Raw genomic sequence first — 19,121 nt, forward strand, 5'->3', positions numbered from 1 at the left:
AAAAAAGAGGAGAGACCACCTCAGCCTCACCTGAACACGTTTCCTTAATACTCATCATTATAAACCAACACAAAAAAGGATGAGATGACAACAGTGACAAAACAACATTAAAAAAAAAAAAAAAAAAAAAGTAAAAAATAAAACAAACCACAACAACACAACCCAGGAGAAAAGACACGAGACGAGAGGAACAAGTGGAATGATGAAAGAAAAAATGGCAAACACATCAAAGAGAAAATAACGGACCTAATTAGAGCAAAAAAATAAGAAAAATACACAAGGAGTCGAGGAGAGGAGACACATTCATCGAGTTGTGAACAACAATCAAAACAGATGCCTTTCATCCTTCTCTACTGGTTTTTTGTTTTTAAAACCAGGTTGGGAACAGTGATACAGCAGAACAGGAAATTAAGAAGAGAGCAAAATCAATATTCACAAAGGAAAAACTGTAAAACACCTGATATATATATATGTTTAAGCACACACACGACTCCTCAGAGTTACACTCCTATGTCCAAAGATCACAAGTTATTCAAAGATTAACTTTGATTTTTTTTCACCCTTCAATTATGTTGGACCATTTTCTTGCCAAAGTGCTCCCTTTGTATAGCCATTATTTTCTAAAGTGGAATAGTGTTGCTGACCTTTCCATATTTTATTAGTGGGGACCCAAAGGAGGGAGCGAGACTGTGTTGGTGTTATGGAAGAAAATGTAGAGGAAGTGTGTTTTACCAGAGGTTTAAAGAAAATAAATAGTGGAAATCAACAGGAATTCATGAAGAGGAGGCGGCTGTTAGTGGGGGTGAACCGCTGCTGAAACCAGTCATGGTGTGCAGTCTGTGCAGGTCTGCAGCCATCATCAGTCATTCGCCTTTAGGCCTAAAGGAACAAACTGAGGTACTTTCACATACAGATACATAGAAAGCAGATCAACCTGCAGGTGTGCACGCTTTGAAAGAAACAGCACAGGGTAGCACGAGTATCCACTGATTAGCTTTATTTCTGTTGGACTCTGATCATATACTTCCATGATGTTTGATCACATTTATTTAAAAAAAAGAGGAAAGCAGCAGCATGGCAGCCTTGTGTGCAAGATTTAGTAAAAAGAGCCATTGCTGTTAACGATGCAAGACCTGGACAGGCCGCAGTCATGATTGGAAAGGATGGGTTGGCGCTCACTATCCCCGAGTCAAACTCTGTTGGGTACCCAACACTGGAGTGAAGCTGCAGTCAGACCAGATAACAGAAGGGTTCAGGAGACAGGGCGGGTAGGATTGCAAGCATAAACAAATGGGGCAATTACATGGCAGGCCTCTACAAGCTTGTAGATTATGCTGCATTTTATTTGTGTTTCTACTGCTTATGTTCATGCACCCAACTTTTAGGCTGTAGTCATAAAGCAAGAATGAATAAGAAGCCAAATCCACCTTTTTTCCCCTCAAACTCATGCACCTTGAGAGCAATCACATATTAAAGTTTCACGCGACTCCACCTGTGAAGCTAAGAAGGCACGTCAAACTGCAGGAAAAAGAATTAGGATGCATAATCTGGTCTGACTGCACCTTTAAACAGCGGTGTGTTTGCAGGCGAGTACCAACCTGCTTATTTGCTCTGTGTTAATCTTGATTTTCTTGATTTACAAAGTCACACAGCAATGCCAGAAGGATAAGTGTAGCAATGAGTGAGAAGCTAAATGATGTAAAAATGAGGGGAAATGAGAATGAGGCAACAGACAGAAGTTGTAAAACAGAAGCCAAACAGGAATTTAATGTTTGAGTTTTCAGTGTTTCTCCCTCCGAAGGCTAAGACGTGTGAATGCAAGCACTTCAAATCAGTGTGTTTGACAAATCTGTTAACAGTATGAGTGTTGCTGGACCGCAGGAGAAGATTTGGTTGGTTTAGCAGTGTGGGTCAAATCATCGTTATCATCGTTACTAAATATGTGCGTGTTCGTGTATGTTTGCTGTCTCGTGGATGTGTGTGGGAGGGGGTGCTCATGGCTGTTTCCTGTGGGAGAATGGCAGAAAAGGAGTGAAAGGTCAGTGTCTCAAAGGGGGTCACAGTGGGGATGAGGTGAGGTCAGATCCGGGGCAAAAGCTTCTCGATAAATTCCTTTACAGCTGCCATCTCCTGCAAGAGAGCAGACCAAATGTTGGTACAGTGGAGAAGCTGAACAGATGATTCAGGACTCATCTCAGCTGAAAAACAGGCTGGACTGGAAATGTAACGCTGAGGCTGTTCACACAAATGGAGAGAGCAGACTCTACTTCATCAGGAAACTTAGGGTTTTTCAAGAAAAATGTGTGCAGCAAAATGTTGCACTTTTTCTGTTGCTAGTGCAGTTTTCTTTCTAGCCATCTGCTGGGCTAACAACATCAAAGCCCGTGACACTAGGAAGCTTAACAAGCTGTGCTGGAGACTCGTATATAGCCCACAGACTTCATTATTGAGAGAAGGACGTTCTGTAAACTCCTACAACCCTGTTTTTCTGCATATATATGTGTATAAATGTTTGATTTGCAAACCTTCTTTAAGACTTTTCTTTTGATTCAAGTGTCAAGCTGTTAAAATCACAGCGTTTTAGAGACATCTACATTTGAAAGAACAGCTTTAGAAGCAAATCTGAAACATTAAAAATCACGGGTAATAAAAATTGTACCAGAGACCCAAGCGGTTCTGTTTTGATCTACCTGCAAAGTTTGAGCTGGAAGAGTGCATCATGGAAAAAAAAAACAAAAAACAACAACCCTTGTTTAGAGTTTATCCTCTAAATCAGGGGTGGGGGAACTCGAGGTCTCAAGGGCTGGTGTCCTGCAGGTTTTAGATGCATCCTTGATCTAATACAGCTGATTTAAATGGCTAAATTACATCCTCAAACTATCTTGAAGTTCTCCAGAGGCCTGGTAATTGTCTTCAAGATTTTTCTCTTGAAATAAAAATTTCCTTATCTTTATTTCAAGAGAAAAACCTTCATTTAAAGGTTTAATTAACATTGCCTAATTCACCCAGGTGGATGATGCAATGCTTTTGTTTTGGTGAATGTAATCAGGATGTCACAAAAATGTAAATTAGCTAAATATTTGATTCAACCTTGAAAGAAGTAAAACAAGCTTTTTAGAAGAAGTTATCAGTGTGATTTGTGAACAACAGTACCTGAGGACAGGAGCTGTGAGGGAGCCCTGGGAAGGTTTTAAAGGTAATCATTTGAGGGTTGACTATGGATTTCAGTTTTTCTGCCGTCATGGCACCAAACTGCACGGGAATCATGGCGTCCATCTCACCGTGGCACTGCAGGATTGGGAGGTTCTTATTGCCGCTTGACGCCTGTGGGACAGACATAGAAGTAGAATTTAGCTTTGAGCGTAGCTTTCTCACTAAAACCTTCTGGCAGGGTGACATGTTAAAAATCATATGAAGGTATCAGCATTGTGTTGAAAAGAGGAGCAGGCAGGGAAGGATGTTTCTCCTCTGCAGTGAAACTGTGACTGTACCGATGGGAAACTCCTGTGAAGTGGAAGCCAGCAGCTGAGGGCCACAACACCAGCCAACTGGTGCTGGCAGGTCAAGGCGGTATACAAGGACAAGGCCCCACCCTGAGGAGCAACACAGGAAGCAGACAACCTTTAATAGATGCATTTACGATATTGATCTTGTATATATAATAATGTAAATGCAATTCACAACATGTAGCACCAAGACAAAAAAAAAACCCACCTGAGAGAAACCGCCAAGTATTATACGGTTTGGAGGGATCCCATTTCTGGCCTCGTGCTCGATTATGGCCTTGACTGTGAGAAGCAAGAATAACCCGTTAGTGAAGCCAAACAAAGGGGTGGGTAGCGTAGAAGAAGGAAGAAATAAGTCTTATGTGGCAAATTTCCAACAAAAATGTTCCACTTGACTTCCTGCCAACTTTGCAGCTGGCTTAAAAAATGTAATCCATACTTGGCATGTGGATATTCAAAGAAAAAAGTTTTTATAGCTGCTCTGAAGAGCGTGAAGACAGTCTTCATACACAGCAGTGACATTTTATAACAGTCTAAATAAGAGGATAACAGCACACACTTTTAGAGATTTTCTCTTTGAAGTTTATTTTTTGTTTGTTTGTTTTTTACAGACAAGTACATACGCAAAGACTGAACATTTTTCACAAACTAACTAATCAGTGTCAAGAACATCCGTTTTAAATCGCCTACATAACATTAATCTTACAATCAAGTATAATCAAGCCTCTCATAGTCTTACAATTGAATTAAATTTTATTTACACAGCACCAAATCACAACTACAGTTGACTCAAAGTGCTGTATTCTTAAATGTTCATTAAATGATTAGAAAAATTGCAGGTGGTGGTGGGGGGGTTTAAACCTTAAATTTTTAGCAGAGTTTTTGATCTATTTAACAGCAGAGGGATTTATGATATAAGAATTTAAAGCATTTCTAAAGATTCTCCAGTCTCAAATCTGGAGGCTGGGAGGAGACCCAAATCTCTGGTGGGACAATTTGTGCCTATGAACAAGAACAATCCATCCATCAAACATTTTGCCCTGAAGTTGCACTAAAAATTTTCAGATTCACAGACTTATTTTGGAAGCTTGGCTGTTAATAATGTCATAAAGAGGGGATAATTTATAGGGTCATCTCAGGCATGCAGCTCTAGCTGTGCCTACAGAGCCGCTGCCTTCCTGGTGCTCAAACATTCTGCTTGTGAGTGGCAGCCAATCAGAAGAAATTTGTCTTAAATGTGGAGGAGCTAAAAACAGCTCATTTCAGAGTGATCTAAAAGGCTCCACCAAGGCCCAATATCACATAAAAAAGGGATTATATTGAGCTATTAGTGACAGAAATGTATTGCAGTAGAGCTGGAAAGCAGTATAATAGGTGCACTTTAAGTATTTCACATTTATATATTTAATGGTGTAAGCACCCTCTTTAGCTTAAGCTTCAAGGAGTTAAGGTGCATACAAGAGAAGATACTAACCACTAAATAGAGGGATGTAAAACCAGACTGAAGCTGCAGCAGTCTGGAAGCTTTCCAATCACCGTTTAATGACAGCGTATTAGTGCTTCCCTGCTATTATCAACCCACACACGTGGCCCTTGTTCGATATTTAAACACATTAAACTCACTGTTTTCTGCTGCCTTCTTGATTCCAGATTCGTCCTCTGGAGAGTCGGGGCTGAGACCCATGAGGTCAAACCTGCACACAAGTAAAGCCCAGCATAAGGAAAATGAATGGATACAATTGCAGTATTGTCAATGGCAATATGGGAGGCTATTGTGGTTTCCAGGGAAACAATGGCATCCAGTGTTGAGCTAAAAGGCCGCCTCTTTCATCACGCCAACTCACCACGCGGGCATCATCGACTTCATGTTGAGTGTAACGGGAATGGGGGGCCTGCAGCGGAGGAGAGGCAATGAAAACATGATGGGAAAACAGCAGCCAGGAGCTACGTTACAGTAACACATTATTAACTCCAAACGACTTGAATGACTGGCAAAAATTTGGCTTAAAACGCACCAAATAAACATTACAGAGCATTTATTTGCCTACAAGTCTTTTTTTTTTTTTAAATCAATCCACATAAGTCCCGACAAACAAAATTCTTAGAGGCATAAATCAAATCGTGACATGAGAAAAAAAGACTTACGCGTGGGGGCAGATAAACTTGACGTGAGGCAGCCGGATCCCAGTCAAAGTATCCGCCCACCCATGCCTGACAGAAAACAGAGAGAGCAGCTCTTTGTTCCTAATCAAGCAACAGTAAAACCACTAATATGTAGCACATCCACCCCAAAAGCATTACAACCAAGTCCATGAAAGTCACTTCTACGCTGAAGTAACGCGTGTAGAAAATTATTTCTCTTGATGTACAACGATCAGCATGTGTGAAATGATTTTTCATCTCCATTACAGAGGAGCACTAAAACTGTACTGAGGACAAGCTGTCATCATGTACTGATTTAAGTCGTTTTTTAAATTAGACATTCATAATGTTGTAAGTGCTGCTTTATGAAATTCAACCACATGAATGTTGGCACCAATTACACATGACTAAAGGCCACTAAATGCATGTTATTAAAGTCAAGTGCAAAAGCAGCAAGAGCCAAATGCAGGATTTTAAAATTAATTATTGTCATTAACTCTGCATCACCACCCTCTGCTACTGTGCTGTTTATGTAATGATTTGTACATGTGGGAATGTTTCTCCTGTGAATTTTCTGCTCACATTCAGCCCAATGAAACAAACATTTAAACAAAAAAAATGGAAATAACTCAAATTATGTGAACTATAATTACAAGGGAAAAAAAATCAATTAGGTGCCGCTTAAAGTGTGATCCAAAAGGTTTGGGCAGCTTTTAAGAATCAGTTCATCTTCTCTTCCATCTCTGGCCTGCTTTCAGCCTGGCTCCCATTTTTAGATCGCTCCCTGGAAATCCTGTTTTGACCACTTCATCACAGACCTCAGCTTCTCTTTCAAAGTGACATGGTTTGTGTGTGATAATGATGATAACCTATATTAACACACATATCTGCATATACATATACACAGATATATGTGTGCATACAAAATCAACAAAATCTATGTGACATGAAATACCAACTCAATCATAATGTCCGACTTGGAGTAGGAAGGAGCAGGTACATAAATATTAATCCCTACACCATGCTCAACACTCTGTTGGTTTACCATGATCATCGGCACACCCACTTCCCTGTCTATGTCTATGTACAGACATAATGATTAACATAAATATATATATACTATCAGGCATCGTTTTCAAATTTCTCCAAAAGCAGGTTTTGGAAATTCTTTGAACTGAATAATGCTTGAACCTTGTTGCAAGTCCACTGGAAAACTGTTCCAGTTATACTCCATAAATGGAAATGCAAAACGTTTTAACTATTATCCACATATCAAGAGTCTTGGTGATGAGCTGAACCACAACACAGCAGGTTTCAGCGAAGAGCATGCAGTGCCCAGTCGCCCAGAAGGAATCCTGGTCAGATACCCAAACCACCTCAACTGACTCTTACTGTGAGCCCTTCTTGAATAGTGGAGCTCTTCATCCTACCTCTAAGAGAGAATCCAGACAGCCTTTTGGAGAAAAGTACTTGTATCTGCAATTCGATTCTTTTTGCTTGACTCAGTTTGTGTCCACAGGTGAGAGCAGGAATGCAGGGTGACCAGTAAATCCTACAGAGCTCACAGTGTCCGTGCCTGAACAGGCGTCCACAGAGAAAGCAATTCACTTGCAAATTGGTTTGCAGCTGACAGGTGGTTGCTAGCAGATAGTTCAGGCTCTGGTTACCTAGGCAACCCTCTAATATATTTACTACCCTATAATACGGTATGTCAATCAGTGGTAATCTTTGCTCTCAGTGGTAGTCACTTCAATCACTCGCCTTGAAGTTGAGAAACCGCAGACTCGCTTTGTGTTTGCCTGGCATCACATGAAATCGCTGAATATCGCAGACTTTCTACATTGTTGCCATGTTACTGCTAGCTGTTTCCTGTGTGGACGCCTCTTAACCCTAGAACACTAATGTCGCGTGATTTTCATCAAGTGTTGAATAAAAATTACTTAGTGGTAATTTCCAAGGGAAATTCATATGGTAAAACATTTATAGTCAGCTGGTCTTTTGTTTTTAAAACTTTTCCCACAGATGTCAGAGATTCAGTGAGAATGCACCTTTACTTGACAAGGCTAATGTGTCCCAGGAGTGAGTGGACAGTTTCGTCATTTCTTTGTTTTATTGGGTATATTATATCGGATAAAAATATACCCAGCATTAGTGATAGTGTTACAAAACTGGACGTTAGTGTTGTGGGGTTAAAGCAGGCATTATAATTGCAGCTTGCTTGATGTATGCCTGTAGGTTGTATTCACAATTGCTGCACTGTTGTGTATTGTCTCCAGAGATGAATCCGCACTAAGAGAGCCTAACACTCACCATTCGATAATGAAAACTGCATCTCTCTGACCCAAGCGCACCCTAGCATACTTTATGCCTTTATGTTGCTACATGAATGCTTTTGGGTTTTTCCTCCACCATACACTCTGAATTTGTCCCTGTAACATTTTGAGCTGTGCGAGGGAAACCTTTAACCAGAAATGATGTGGTCTGTAGGTGATGGCATTTGAGGCTCTGCTCATCACCTGTTCTATTCACCAAAAGCAGCTCCCTCAGATTTGGCTCAAAATACAAATCTTGGTAAATGACTGTTTTGACAAAAGAGGTAAAAATACGAGTGGTCAGACAAAACTCCAACAGGGCGATCTACAAAAAAAAAAAAAAGCGGCCCAAAGGTGCACAAGAAGATATCCTTCAAGGTATGATCAGAAACTTTTTAACTGCAAACTGGAACTGAACTTTTTAACTGCACCTCACAGAAAACAGAAATAAAGTTACTCACCCTGAGTCTCCCAAACCATGAAGGAAGATCACCTGCAGCACAGATGGAGACAGCAGAATTATTTTCTCTTACACAGGCTTCACAAATAAATGGGAAACACTTCCTTCTAAATGCAGACACAGAGGCCTTATCTGTTCCCAGTACTGATTGGTAACAGAAACTTTTCTTCCTGTGATCTGGACAGTATGTTCAAGTCCATCTTGCACTTCACAGATGAAAAAAAAAAAAAAAAAAAAAAAACCCTCTTTGATCTTCAATACAATTTACCAGCCTTCTGGACACAGAGTGCTACAGCTACAAGTTTGCAGAAGAAAACCAGGTGCCAGTCTTACATTCCTGCCAAGATCTACTCTCACTGCGAGTTTCCACACATGATACTTCCTGCAGAGAAACCATGAAAGGGACTAATGACAGTTCAGAAGACTGGCAACTCGATGTTTGTTTGCTAGAAGTCAGAGAATTGGCTCTTTGCGCAGATCAAAACACTTTTCTTCCATGTAGGGTTCAGAGCTGGAACAGTCAGCTTTGATCCTGATGTTTAACAAAACCCTGCACAGTATCCAGTAACAGCCTGATAAGAGACTTGTTTAATTTTCACTCTGAGATCCAGCTGAGTGTTGACACAATGGGCCTGATTACTCTGCTGTAACACTCGTTACATGTGCTGCTGCAGGTGAAGCTACAGGTGAGCCATAAAACAGGACTGGCACGGCTACAGAAGTACAAAAAGTCCAATTTCTTGATATTGATCACAGTGCTGGGTGGAAATTTGTATCTCTATCTGTGGCTCTATGTGTTAGCCCTGCAACAGACTGGTGACCCATCCAGTGTGTACCCTGCCTCTCGCCCTATGGTAGCTGGGATAGGCGCCAGCACCTGCCAGTTCTATATTTGTTCTAACTACATTTCAAGAAATGTTTGATTATTGTTTTTATTAGGCCCTCAGATGGGTCAATAATTGGCAGCAACACAGATTTGCATGCATTTTAGTTTTTTTCGTGCTGTCAGATATAAAGCAAACTGACATTCGTGATCCCAAGGACATGTCCCCAGGACCCTCTGAGGGCTAGTATTGATTTGTGGGTCTTTGTGTAGGTGGCTTATTATTTAGTCAGGTGTGTAAAATAAATGAAAGTTTTAAAAATAACATTTTAATGTGATCCTAAAAACAAAAAAAAATTAAATGACAAAACCACACTTAATCGGGAGCTTGTTCTGCTTTTAGGTAAGTATATAAACACCATTTTTTCTGCGACTGTTATGGGTTTTTATTTATTTATTTTTTTTTTTTAATTTAAATTACACCTGTCTTGTTAGCCTGAATGTTTCCACAGCACAGATGTGACACCAAGGTTCACCATACTTCACAGAAGTGTGAAGTGCCGCTCACAAACAATTTCCATTCGGTCTTACGCCAAACTTCGTGTCACAAGTGACAGCTTTGAGTACCTCATAGTCTTTGTCTCACCTGTTTTTCTGTTTCTAGTTGGGCAGAGTTGCCCAAGCAGCCAAAGTCAAAATTAAAAGCACTGTTTGATTAAGGCCACAAAAAACACTCCAGCAGCGTTTGAGGTAAATAAAGTTATATTAGGTTTTGTGCTTTCACTCACCGCCGCGGTCTCCTTCTCCACCCCAGACACCGTCACAGCCTCGGCGAGCAGCGGCACAGACATGTTGTTGCCACACATACACTGTAAGAGGTGCTGGAGACAAAAACGAGAACAGAAAAAAGAAAAAAAAAAAAGATTTCAGCTGCCTGCAGATTGCACAGTGAGAAGCGACTTCAAGCTAAACAAAATGCTTCATTTAACATTCACACATTTTGAGATAATTTAAGCATTTTCACAGTTTTCAGTCCTTCGCGTTAACTCTAAGACTTTTTACACAGCAGATCAAAACTGTAAAATCCGCTCAAAGTTCATGGCAGCTTCTTTTATTCCTGTAGCAGAGAAGGAAGTTGAGTCATGACACTAATCTTCCGGAGCTTTTTCTGGAGGATACATGTTTTTAATACTAGAAATCACTGGATATCACACAGCTCCTTTACTCCAACAGAATCAGCTCTAATCTCAAATCAAACTGGTTTAATAATATAACATTTTCATATTCGCCTAACAAGCAAAAGATCATCAGTTTGATGGTGTTATGGTGACCTCTCACGAATAAGGGAGCACCAGAAAGTAGCTTCTTCTTTTACTTTCTCTTTCTATCTTTGTCATTGTCATCCAACAGCCTCCTTGTGGATCTTGAATGTGCCCCAGGGGCTTGAAACTACTCATGATCTGGCATATTGGATGGCTTTGCAGAAGACAAAAATTACAAAGGAGGAGGGCTTAAACTTTGGACTCTGACATGTTCTCTAGAACCAAGTTGACAAAAATTTATCAAGATGAACCAGGTTAACTTAATAGTTAATTTAATCAGAGGCAGAGGTCTGAATCACTGTCAGCTTTAATACACGCAGCCTTCATACTGACATTACCCACGGTATACCACACTCCACCAAAGCGAGGTGTTTAAACCATGCTGATTGATTGTAAATCTGATTGATTTACATTCTTTGATTTACTGCAGCAGGATTTATTTTACCTGGCTGAATGTGGAAAAACTAAGAGGAACCAGATGAAGATTCAGTTATTTATTGAATTTATTTATTCAGTTATTTATTGTATTCAGTTATTTCTTACAATGTCCACTCAGAGCTCAGTTTATACTTGTTGTGCGGCTCTCAGATTTTGTACCCTGGGAGGCTCGGCTGAGATGAAAGGTGCGAGCGTATGATACTGTCAGTCTTTGCTACGATTTCAATGATAAATCACTATTGAAGCTCAGATGTTTTCAGATTACAGAGAGGGAGAGACAGCTTTCTGTTTGTTGATGTGTGTTTTTTTATGAGTGTTGCCATTCATACATGCATTCATGAGTGTCAGAATTAATGGTTACTAGGCTGTGATATCGTCACAGGTGGAGAAGCCAACAATAAATGCAATGATCACAAACTTATTTTAAGAGCAAACTGTGCTGCATGAGTCCTGTGAACTTAAAATAGTTCCATTAATATAACGTGCAACTGTAAATTTATTTGGCAATAAAATTAGAGATGCGCACGACCAGAACAGTTCTGCCCGCTACTCAGCAACAAAAAGCTGTTTGCAGCTATGACCAACCTACAACAGACATAGCGCAGAAGCATAAATCTCTTAGATCTCACATGGTTAAACTACTTTTTCATATTTTCTTAATTTACAACGGTTATAAATTAGTAATGATTTGCAAACCAAGTCAGACTGTGACTGTAACCACTGCACAAAGGTTGACTCCTATCAGGTGACCTGTGCAATCGCAAGTGGTCGTGAGTGTGCAATGCCCTCAAACCTGCGAGCAACCATTTAGTCACCGCAAGTTCCAGCCGGTTGCAGATTGTAAACAAAATTCAATGAAATCATCTGGCAGCCGCCGACTGTTTCAATGTTTTTTAAGTAACATTGGTTTTTCTGTAAGTTTTCTTTACATCAGCTGTGACAGAGTAAACAGATGTACAGACATGCTGCTAGTAGCACATGCTGCTACTAGCAGCATGTAAGGTAGCATTGCTAAGGTTAACCAGTTTAACTAATCTGACATCAAGCAATTTATGAGACTTTCAAATATGATCTGATAACTGAAAAACATATTTAATGATTTGAAAAGGCGCTTAAATAAACACACATTATCTGTACAGACATATCTGAACTTGGCCTGCCACACTGGGGTTAATTTAGCCTCCTTTTGGAATGCTTTCTTATTTTCAGACTCATCTATTACTCTTATTTTCTTCTCCTGTTTAACTGACCAGTAAATCAGTAGCCAGGAACATCACTAAAAACACCGAGTTGGGTGTACTGTATTATAAAGAACACGGGCCAATATATGGAAATCATGCTGGTAGAGCTATATTTACACTGGATTATGAAGTTCATTACATTTCTCCTTCTCTAAGCCTCACTGCTCATTCAATACCAAATGTTCACCTCCCCAGGATGTATTCAAATATTTAAATAGAGCACAGCCTATTCAAACCAGGGGCTGTGCAGATGCATGTCGAGAGTTACTTGCGTGTAGCTCAGAAGGACTGGATGTTATTTGGACATCAGCGGTGACATTCAACAGCTCTCTGTGTCAGTTATAAAAACCTCATTATCAGTGCAGCCATTCATTTGTCACACGGGAACAACAAAGGTCAACATATCGCTCACACATGCAAACACATAATGGAGCTGCTGGTGAAGGTAAAGCAGTCAGTAAAAAAAAAAAAGCATTTGTGCCATGCAGGTTTCTGTAGTCAGCAACTGAATAGACTCATCAAATAAACTAAATGCCCTCTCTTGACTGTAAAATGGACCGCTGACTGGCGCGATTCAGCCGTCAATAACAGGCAGGAGATCAGGTTGTTGTTTTACAGTAAAGTCCAGCAGTAAAAGCCTCTAACATCCTGATGTTGTTGGACAGGATATGGGAGACGGGACGGGTGGGTCAGACAGCAAACTGTCCAATTGGTAAACGGGCAACAAGGAGACAAAGAAATATGGAAGCACAAAGGTTAATGTATAAACCTTCAGCGCCTCGGCTGTTAAAATTTCACAGATGTTGAGATCAAGCAGCTAAATGCTGCATGTGCTGTCAGTACCAGGTGACAAATCATTAGCTGAAGGTCATATCTGCAGCCGAAATATGTGAAATCCGAAGTGTGGACAATAGAAGTCTGTTCGTTTTTGCATCAACTGATAAATGAGTACTAGATTAATAATGAATGGGCAAGCTGCAGGAAATAGCCTTTTTTTTATGGTAAACAGGATTAGCAGGGCAAAGAGTGAAAATTTGTTGTAAAGTTAACATTTTGTGTTTTCCAACAAATTGTGCTGCTTTTTCTGCACAGAGTGAATATGCATGAAAAAAAAGGTACTTCTACATCCAAACAACTTGTTAAAAACTAAAAGAATATTGCTGCTCAGCTCTCAAAATCTGAATATACAAAATAATATGTTCAGTGAGCTATTTATGCTAAAAGACCACCAGATTAATAACTGATTCCTTACAACTTATAAACATCAAAGAATTACATTTTTCTATCTAAACACATTTAACTTAAATAAATATTTGGAACTCTAAGGAATATAAGTATTTAATATTTCATTAAAAAAGGCACAAGTTAGATAACTGATAGATTTTGATGGACAGGTTAAAATCGTCTTGATCTCGAGGTTGGAAGCCATTTGACTAAAATCCCAAATTTTATTTCTGAATTTTTCAGTGTAATTAAGCTCCTTTCTTCTAGGTCATTCCATGCTGCTTCATCAAACTATCTGAAAAAAATCCAGGGTAAAAATAAACTTCTTGATGGGAATTTCAAAAAAAAATATTCAGGTATCTATCATCAGTTTTCTCAAGGGATAAAGAGAGAAAAATATCTAAAAATACCACTAACATTATTTTTGAGCAGCCATTTTATTCAATATTTTTATGAAATTCTATGTAAAACTAATTTAACTGCTTCACGAATATGGACTCTAAAAAGTGCAGTGTAGTAATGAAGTATTTGTAAGCGGCCAACGCATGTGGTAGCACATTATGTGTCAGCTACCTTGTGGTTGTGTTTTTATGCAGCGACAGTCAATAGAAACAAAATGCTGGGACTTCATTCCCCTTCTATGTTTCATATTTATCCCTCAAGTTTTTCAGATTCCTTGTACATTTCCATCACACCATTTCTGGTAGCTTCAGCAATCCCGCTCAAGGAATTGCCATCATTTTGGAGTCATTATTATTATTATTATTGGGGGAATTGACAGTACTGAACAGGCCACTCACAATAGTTTTGGTCTGCGTCAATGTGACATTTACTTTACATTTCTAGAGAGTTGCAGGTCAGGTTACGGCAGAGGGGTTTCAGATGGGTTTGCAGTTATGACGTAGCTATGATGTAGACATTCATCTGAAGCATAAATTCCCACAAAGTCCCTACACTGAAGATAAATAAAAATGATTTTTTTTCCCCCTCATATTCATGCCTTCATATGTGTGAAACCATTCACCTGACCATTTTAAATAATAGTATGTGACTTGTATGTAAGAAACTGAATAAAATATTCTCTAAAAGCCAAAGTGAGGTTTTTACAGACCACAAAATCTGCTATCAGTGATCGGGTGTTCAAATATTTCAGGAACTTCAAGCATCCATCATTCCATCTTAACATGAGCTCCACTCCTGTAGTCCAATTTCACAGACCAGATATTTACCCTAAAAATTTGAAGGACCTCTCTTCAGTAGTTAACTTTAAAATCATGATACTAGAAGAACATCTAAAAATACCTGAGCAATTTTTTACATTTTGTTTCAATTCTATTATATACATCATTCCTCTGGATATATATATATATTATTTATCATTATCTCTTCTGTACAATTTAAAATGAGCTTACTGTATTTAATTTTATTGTGCTATTTTACATAATATTTTGGCTGCTCAAACATGAAAATGTCGCAACCTATAAATACAAATACAAAATTGTTCACCTTGTCTTATAAACTTGTTCTCCTGGTTAAGTAAAAATGGAAAACAGACCTCATTTCTGAGTTTTTTCTGCAAAAGATTTTAAACTGAGTAGGAATTGCTCTTTTTTTTTAAGAAACACACAAGAATCCAATTAAAGAGCTTGCTTTAAATAAATACTAATCCAGCATTAACAAATTGAATTTAGCTGCACTCCAGACGCTGACAGGGAACAGGCAGAGACATAGAGTGGGCAGCATGAATGCAGAAGTGAAAGAAAGAAAGATGATAAGAAGATAAACGGAGGAGTGCAGGTACAATCGGACAATCTGTTCAAACAAGTAGGACGAGCTCAGGAAACATGGTAGCATAAGCAAAGAAACAATTAATCTCCGTTATACAGTTTTTTCTACCTGTTATTGTTCAGCAGATTTACAATGACCCATAACCCAGAGACCCAGCACAAAGCATTGTGTGGGCTTTCAAAGTAGGCTCCAAGAAACAACGGCTCACTCACTCTCTATGTGCTTCTGGAGGAGGCTGCTGGTTAAAAATAGTGTACCACCATCAAGTCCAATTCAAGCTGCGTCTTAAAAAAAATGAAACAAGCCTCGTTTTATTTAACTCTGCAGTTTCCATCATCAAAAATCTCTCACTTTACTCAATAATTATGTAAAACAAAGCAGCCAAAACGTTCATATTTATGCATCATGCCACAAATGGTAACCAGTTATGGAATGACGAGAAGAACGGCATCTAAAATATGCCGGAAATTTTACAAATCATGTGCTCCAGGGGCCAATCTTTTGCCTTTACACTAAATGTTTAGCTTGATTATATGTTTAAAGCTCACAAACACTAAAACTGAAACCACTGATAACATTCCAGTACTCAAAGATTTACAGCCAGGACCAACACCTCAGCATCAGAAATGAAGATCTGTTTCCTGATGTTCAATTAAAAATTATCCCAAATTGCATTTCAGATTTACATCAGTTCAAGTCTTTCTGGTTCTATCTCCAAAATAATGAGGATCTGCTGCTTTTTTCACAGTTTTGTTTGACTGCAAATTCTAGCATTCCCGGTTCTGAACAGTTTTTTCTTTTTAATTTCAAACAGGTTTTCATTGTATTTTCAAAAACTGGTGGCAGTGTTTCTAACCTGTTAGTTTAAGCTAAGCTAAACATCATAAACAACTGCTTCCCTCCATTCTACAGTGGACTGCAGTCAGAGAAATAAAGGATACTTTATTTACTTACTTAGATACTTTAACCGCGTAAGAACAATTCTTATTATTTGCCGTGCCCCATTACAATTTGAAATAATTCCCTCTGATGTTGTCTCTCGTTAAACGTTAACTCCCCACCAGGAAGTAGATGCTTTAATTCAAAGCACGTTTATTTTGTGTCACTGTTCAATCTGTTTAAATCAAACTGTTATTTCACACATGGTGTGGTGCGTGTGAGCAGATGTGAACACGGTAATCACACTCAGGTGCAGTAACCGCACTGAAGGGAGCTTGGAGGGGGTAGTCTGAGTCAGTTTCGAAAGAACTCCAGACAGGTTTGTTATAGTGAAGAGGTCAATGCTGCAATTTTGAGCTAAATACCTTCCTGTTGAGTACCATAGATATATAGAGTACACAAACTGAAACAACTAGCCATAAAATGAACCAAGTGAAGTAACTTCCCCACCTCGTACTGTAGTCCAAGAAAACTGCACTTTTCCTGCTCCCATCCCAAGTAAACAAATTAGAGGTGAGAAAATGCTATTAAGAACACTTCAAGTGACCAAGCGCGGTCATTTATGATCCCGCTGTAAATTTATATGTGCTATTGTGATGCGTTTAATTCGTACCATGAATGTTATCAGTCTACTTCTGCAATTTTTCACAATAACTTCGGAGTATTTTATAATAATTGATAAACGACATGGAGAGGATAGCATAAAGATACTTTTTGTAACACACACACATATAATATATGCATGTTTTTCTATACTGAATGCTATGATTGTAATTTTCCATTTCTAATCACAACAGTGAACCATGAATAACAGACATACAATAACAACACGTGCTGCAGTGGAAGCCTTGAGGCAGATGTCCAAAGAGATGATGAATTAGTATTTTAAACACAACACATCTACAAACAATATGTTTGTTAAGATTTGGTGTGATGCAGACACCTGGTAGTGAAGGATAAAAGTAAAACTGCTAGTAATGTGTTATTGATCAAACTCTTCCTTTAATAACCACTCCATCTGTTCTTTTTTTTGGAATTAAAAATAACACAAGTACATTGCAATACATAAAACTCTCAAACATATTTTCCGTTTTAAAATAAATAAAGTATTTTTCTTTACCACTTTTATTGAAACAAACACTAACCACAGGTTTGTAATAAGGAGCAGCAGAGATTGCATAAATAAAGTTGCTTCTGATAATTTTTAAAATGTATTTTTCAATAAAAATGATTAAAAACCATAATCAGTTAAATTAGAAACATTTTTTAGACATCTTTCGTAGCAAAAAAGTATTTCTATATAAAAGGTACATCTACATAAAATATAAAAACTGTCTTTTTAGTCTGTAAAATAGCTTTGTCTCAAGAGCTAACAAGACTTGTTTGTTCTTCTTAAAGTATAATAAATACACATTTTCCATCAATCGCGTTGGATATCATATTAAAGAAATTTGACCTCACTATTGATCAAAATCATTGTAACTTCGTGCCGTAATTTTGCTATTTTTGCCTATACAGAACACTCAAAAGTTACTGAATCAGGCAGGAAATGTAACCACTAATGCTGTAACACCACACTGCATTATCACATCATAGTATCTCGATTTATAGTTCATCTTTCCCTGATTTTAAAGGGTGTAATGTGATGAAGTGACACTTAGAAAAAGCACTACTCCAGTGTTGACTGACCGAATGATTAACTATATTCAATGAAAAGCAGCAGCTCCCACCACTACTTTTAGGTAAAACAGGCCAAAAAAAGAAAGAAAATGTAGCCTGTTTGGACATCACGAGTCTCCATCCTGCGTGACTCCAATTACATTTAAATCAAACACAAAAACCAGAGGCGTGCTGCAGTGTGTGCACGTCAAAGACACACACACACACACACACACACACACACACACACACACACACACACACACACACACACACACAGCAGCAGCAGGCTGCTGCACTCAGCTCAGTGGCTACGGATGGCTGGCAAACAACAGGATAATATGCGGCAGTGAGTGACAGGCACCCCCCCACCACCACCAAACACACCACCATCCTACTCCCCCCTCCACCACCAGCAGTAGCAGCAGCTAACCCCGCTCCCCGCCTGCTGATGGAGGGTTACAGCTCGGCTGGCTAGCTGATGTCAAAGAAGACAAAGCGAAATTTGTAGAACGCCTCACGGCATCGGATAAAATGAGTTGATATGGGTGTGTGAAGCAGAGGAAGCGGGTGGTGTCGAACAGGAAAGAGACAATGAATGGCTGAAGCTTAGCACTGATATGCGCCTCATCCTTATCCTCGGTAGTGATGGCATTCAGCAGCGCAAAGCCTCTGCTGCCCCAAAAACACACACTGCCTGACTCCCGACCATGCGCTCGGGTTTAATCCAGGTTTAGCCGACCCCACACACACACACACACACACACACACACACACACACACACACACACACACACACACACACACACAAAATAACCGGGAACAGTGGGAGTACAGCTGCTACTAGCTAACGTCGCGCACGCGCGCACACACACACACATTAACTGTATTGTCTCCAACCGGTGTGTCTCTGTTTTTGGTTACTTCGGACAAACGTTACGAATCAAATTCAGACCCCAAACCCCGCCCGTTTTTAGGAGACCCTTTAAGCACTAAAAGGACCCCGTTAAGGTCCCATTCGAGTAAGGATAAATGATTTAAAATTACACCCACGGCCCGCTAGCTAACACAGACTCATACACTCACCGCTTTGCTGTCCCAGTTCACGACGGAGCGGAACTTCCGCTACTGGCCGCTCACAAGCAAGGGGCGGTACAGTGCGTGGAGACGTCATCGTGTAACCACGCCCGCTGTGGTCCGCATACTCTTGCTTTTATTATTCTTATTTTAATGTAATTTTTTTCAGTTTTACATTATATCCAAATTA

General features: G+C 39.3%; 1 protein-coding gene across 1 annotated transcript; it reads right to left on the minus strand.

The window, feature by feature from the left end:
• Positions 1-982: 982 nt before the first annotated feature.
• On the minus strand, positions 983-19,006 carry lypla2 (lysophospholipase 2). The gene is made up of 10 exons (XM_085445877.1): positions 18,941-19,006; positions 10,032-10,124; positions 8,422-8,453; positions 5,652-5,717; positions 5,351-5,398; positions 5,130-5,200; positions 3,715-3,788; positions 3,492-3,593; positions 3,154-3,324; positions 983-2,130 (listed from the first exon to the last, which is right to left on the minus strand). The coding sequence occupies exons 2-10, from the start codon at positions 10,107-10,109 to the stop codon at positions 2,080-2,082; spliced, it is 693 nt and encodes a 230-aa protein (XP_085302003.1). The 5' UTR covers positions 10,110-10,124; positions 18,941-19,006; the 3' UTR covers positions 983-2,079.
• Positions 19,007-19,121: the final 115 nt, after the last annotated feature.

This window comes from Copadichromis virginalis, linkage group LG22 (genome assembly GCF_057382275.1).
Source record: "Copadichromis virginalis isolate Kocher_CV1m ecotype Utaka linkage group LG22, C_Virginalis_male_GT1.1, whole genome shotgun sequence".
Taxonomy (NCBI): domain Eukaryota; kingdom Metazoa; phylum Chordata; class Actinopteri; order Cichliformes; family Cichlidae; genus Copadichromis; species Copadichromis virginalis.

Excerpts from the sequence above, each read along its gene's own strand:
- lypla2 (XM_085445877.1), bottom strand. The coding sequence starts at position 10,109 with ATGTGTGGCAACAACATGTCTGTGCCGCTGCTCGCCGAGGCTGTGACG. Across the intron at positions 5,718-8,421 it reads CATGGTTTGGGAGACTCAGG|GCATGGGTGGGCGGATACTT; the intron begins GTGAGTAACTTT and ends GTTTTCTGTCAG. Across the intron at positions 5,399-5,651 it reads AAGTTTATCTGCCCCCACGC|GCCCCCCATTCCCGTTACAC; the intron begins GTAAGTCTTTTT and ends CCTCCGCTGCAG.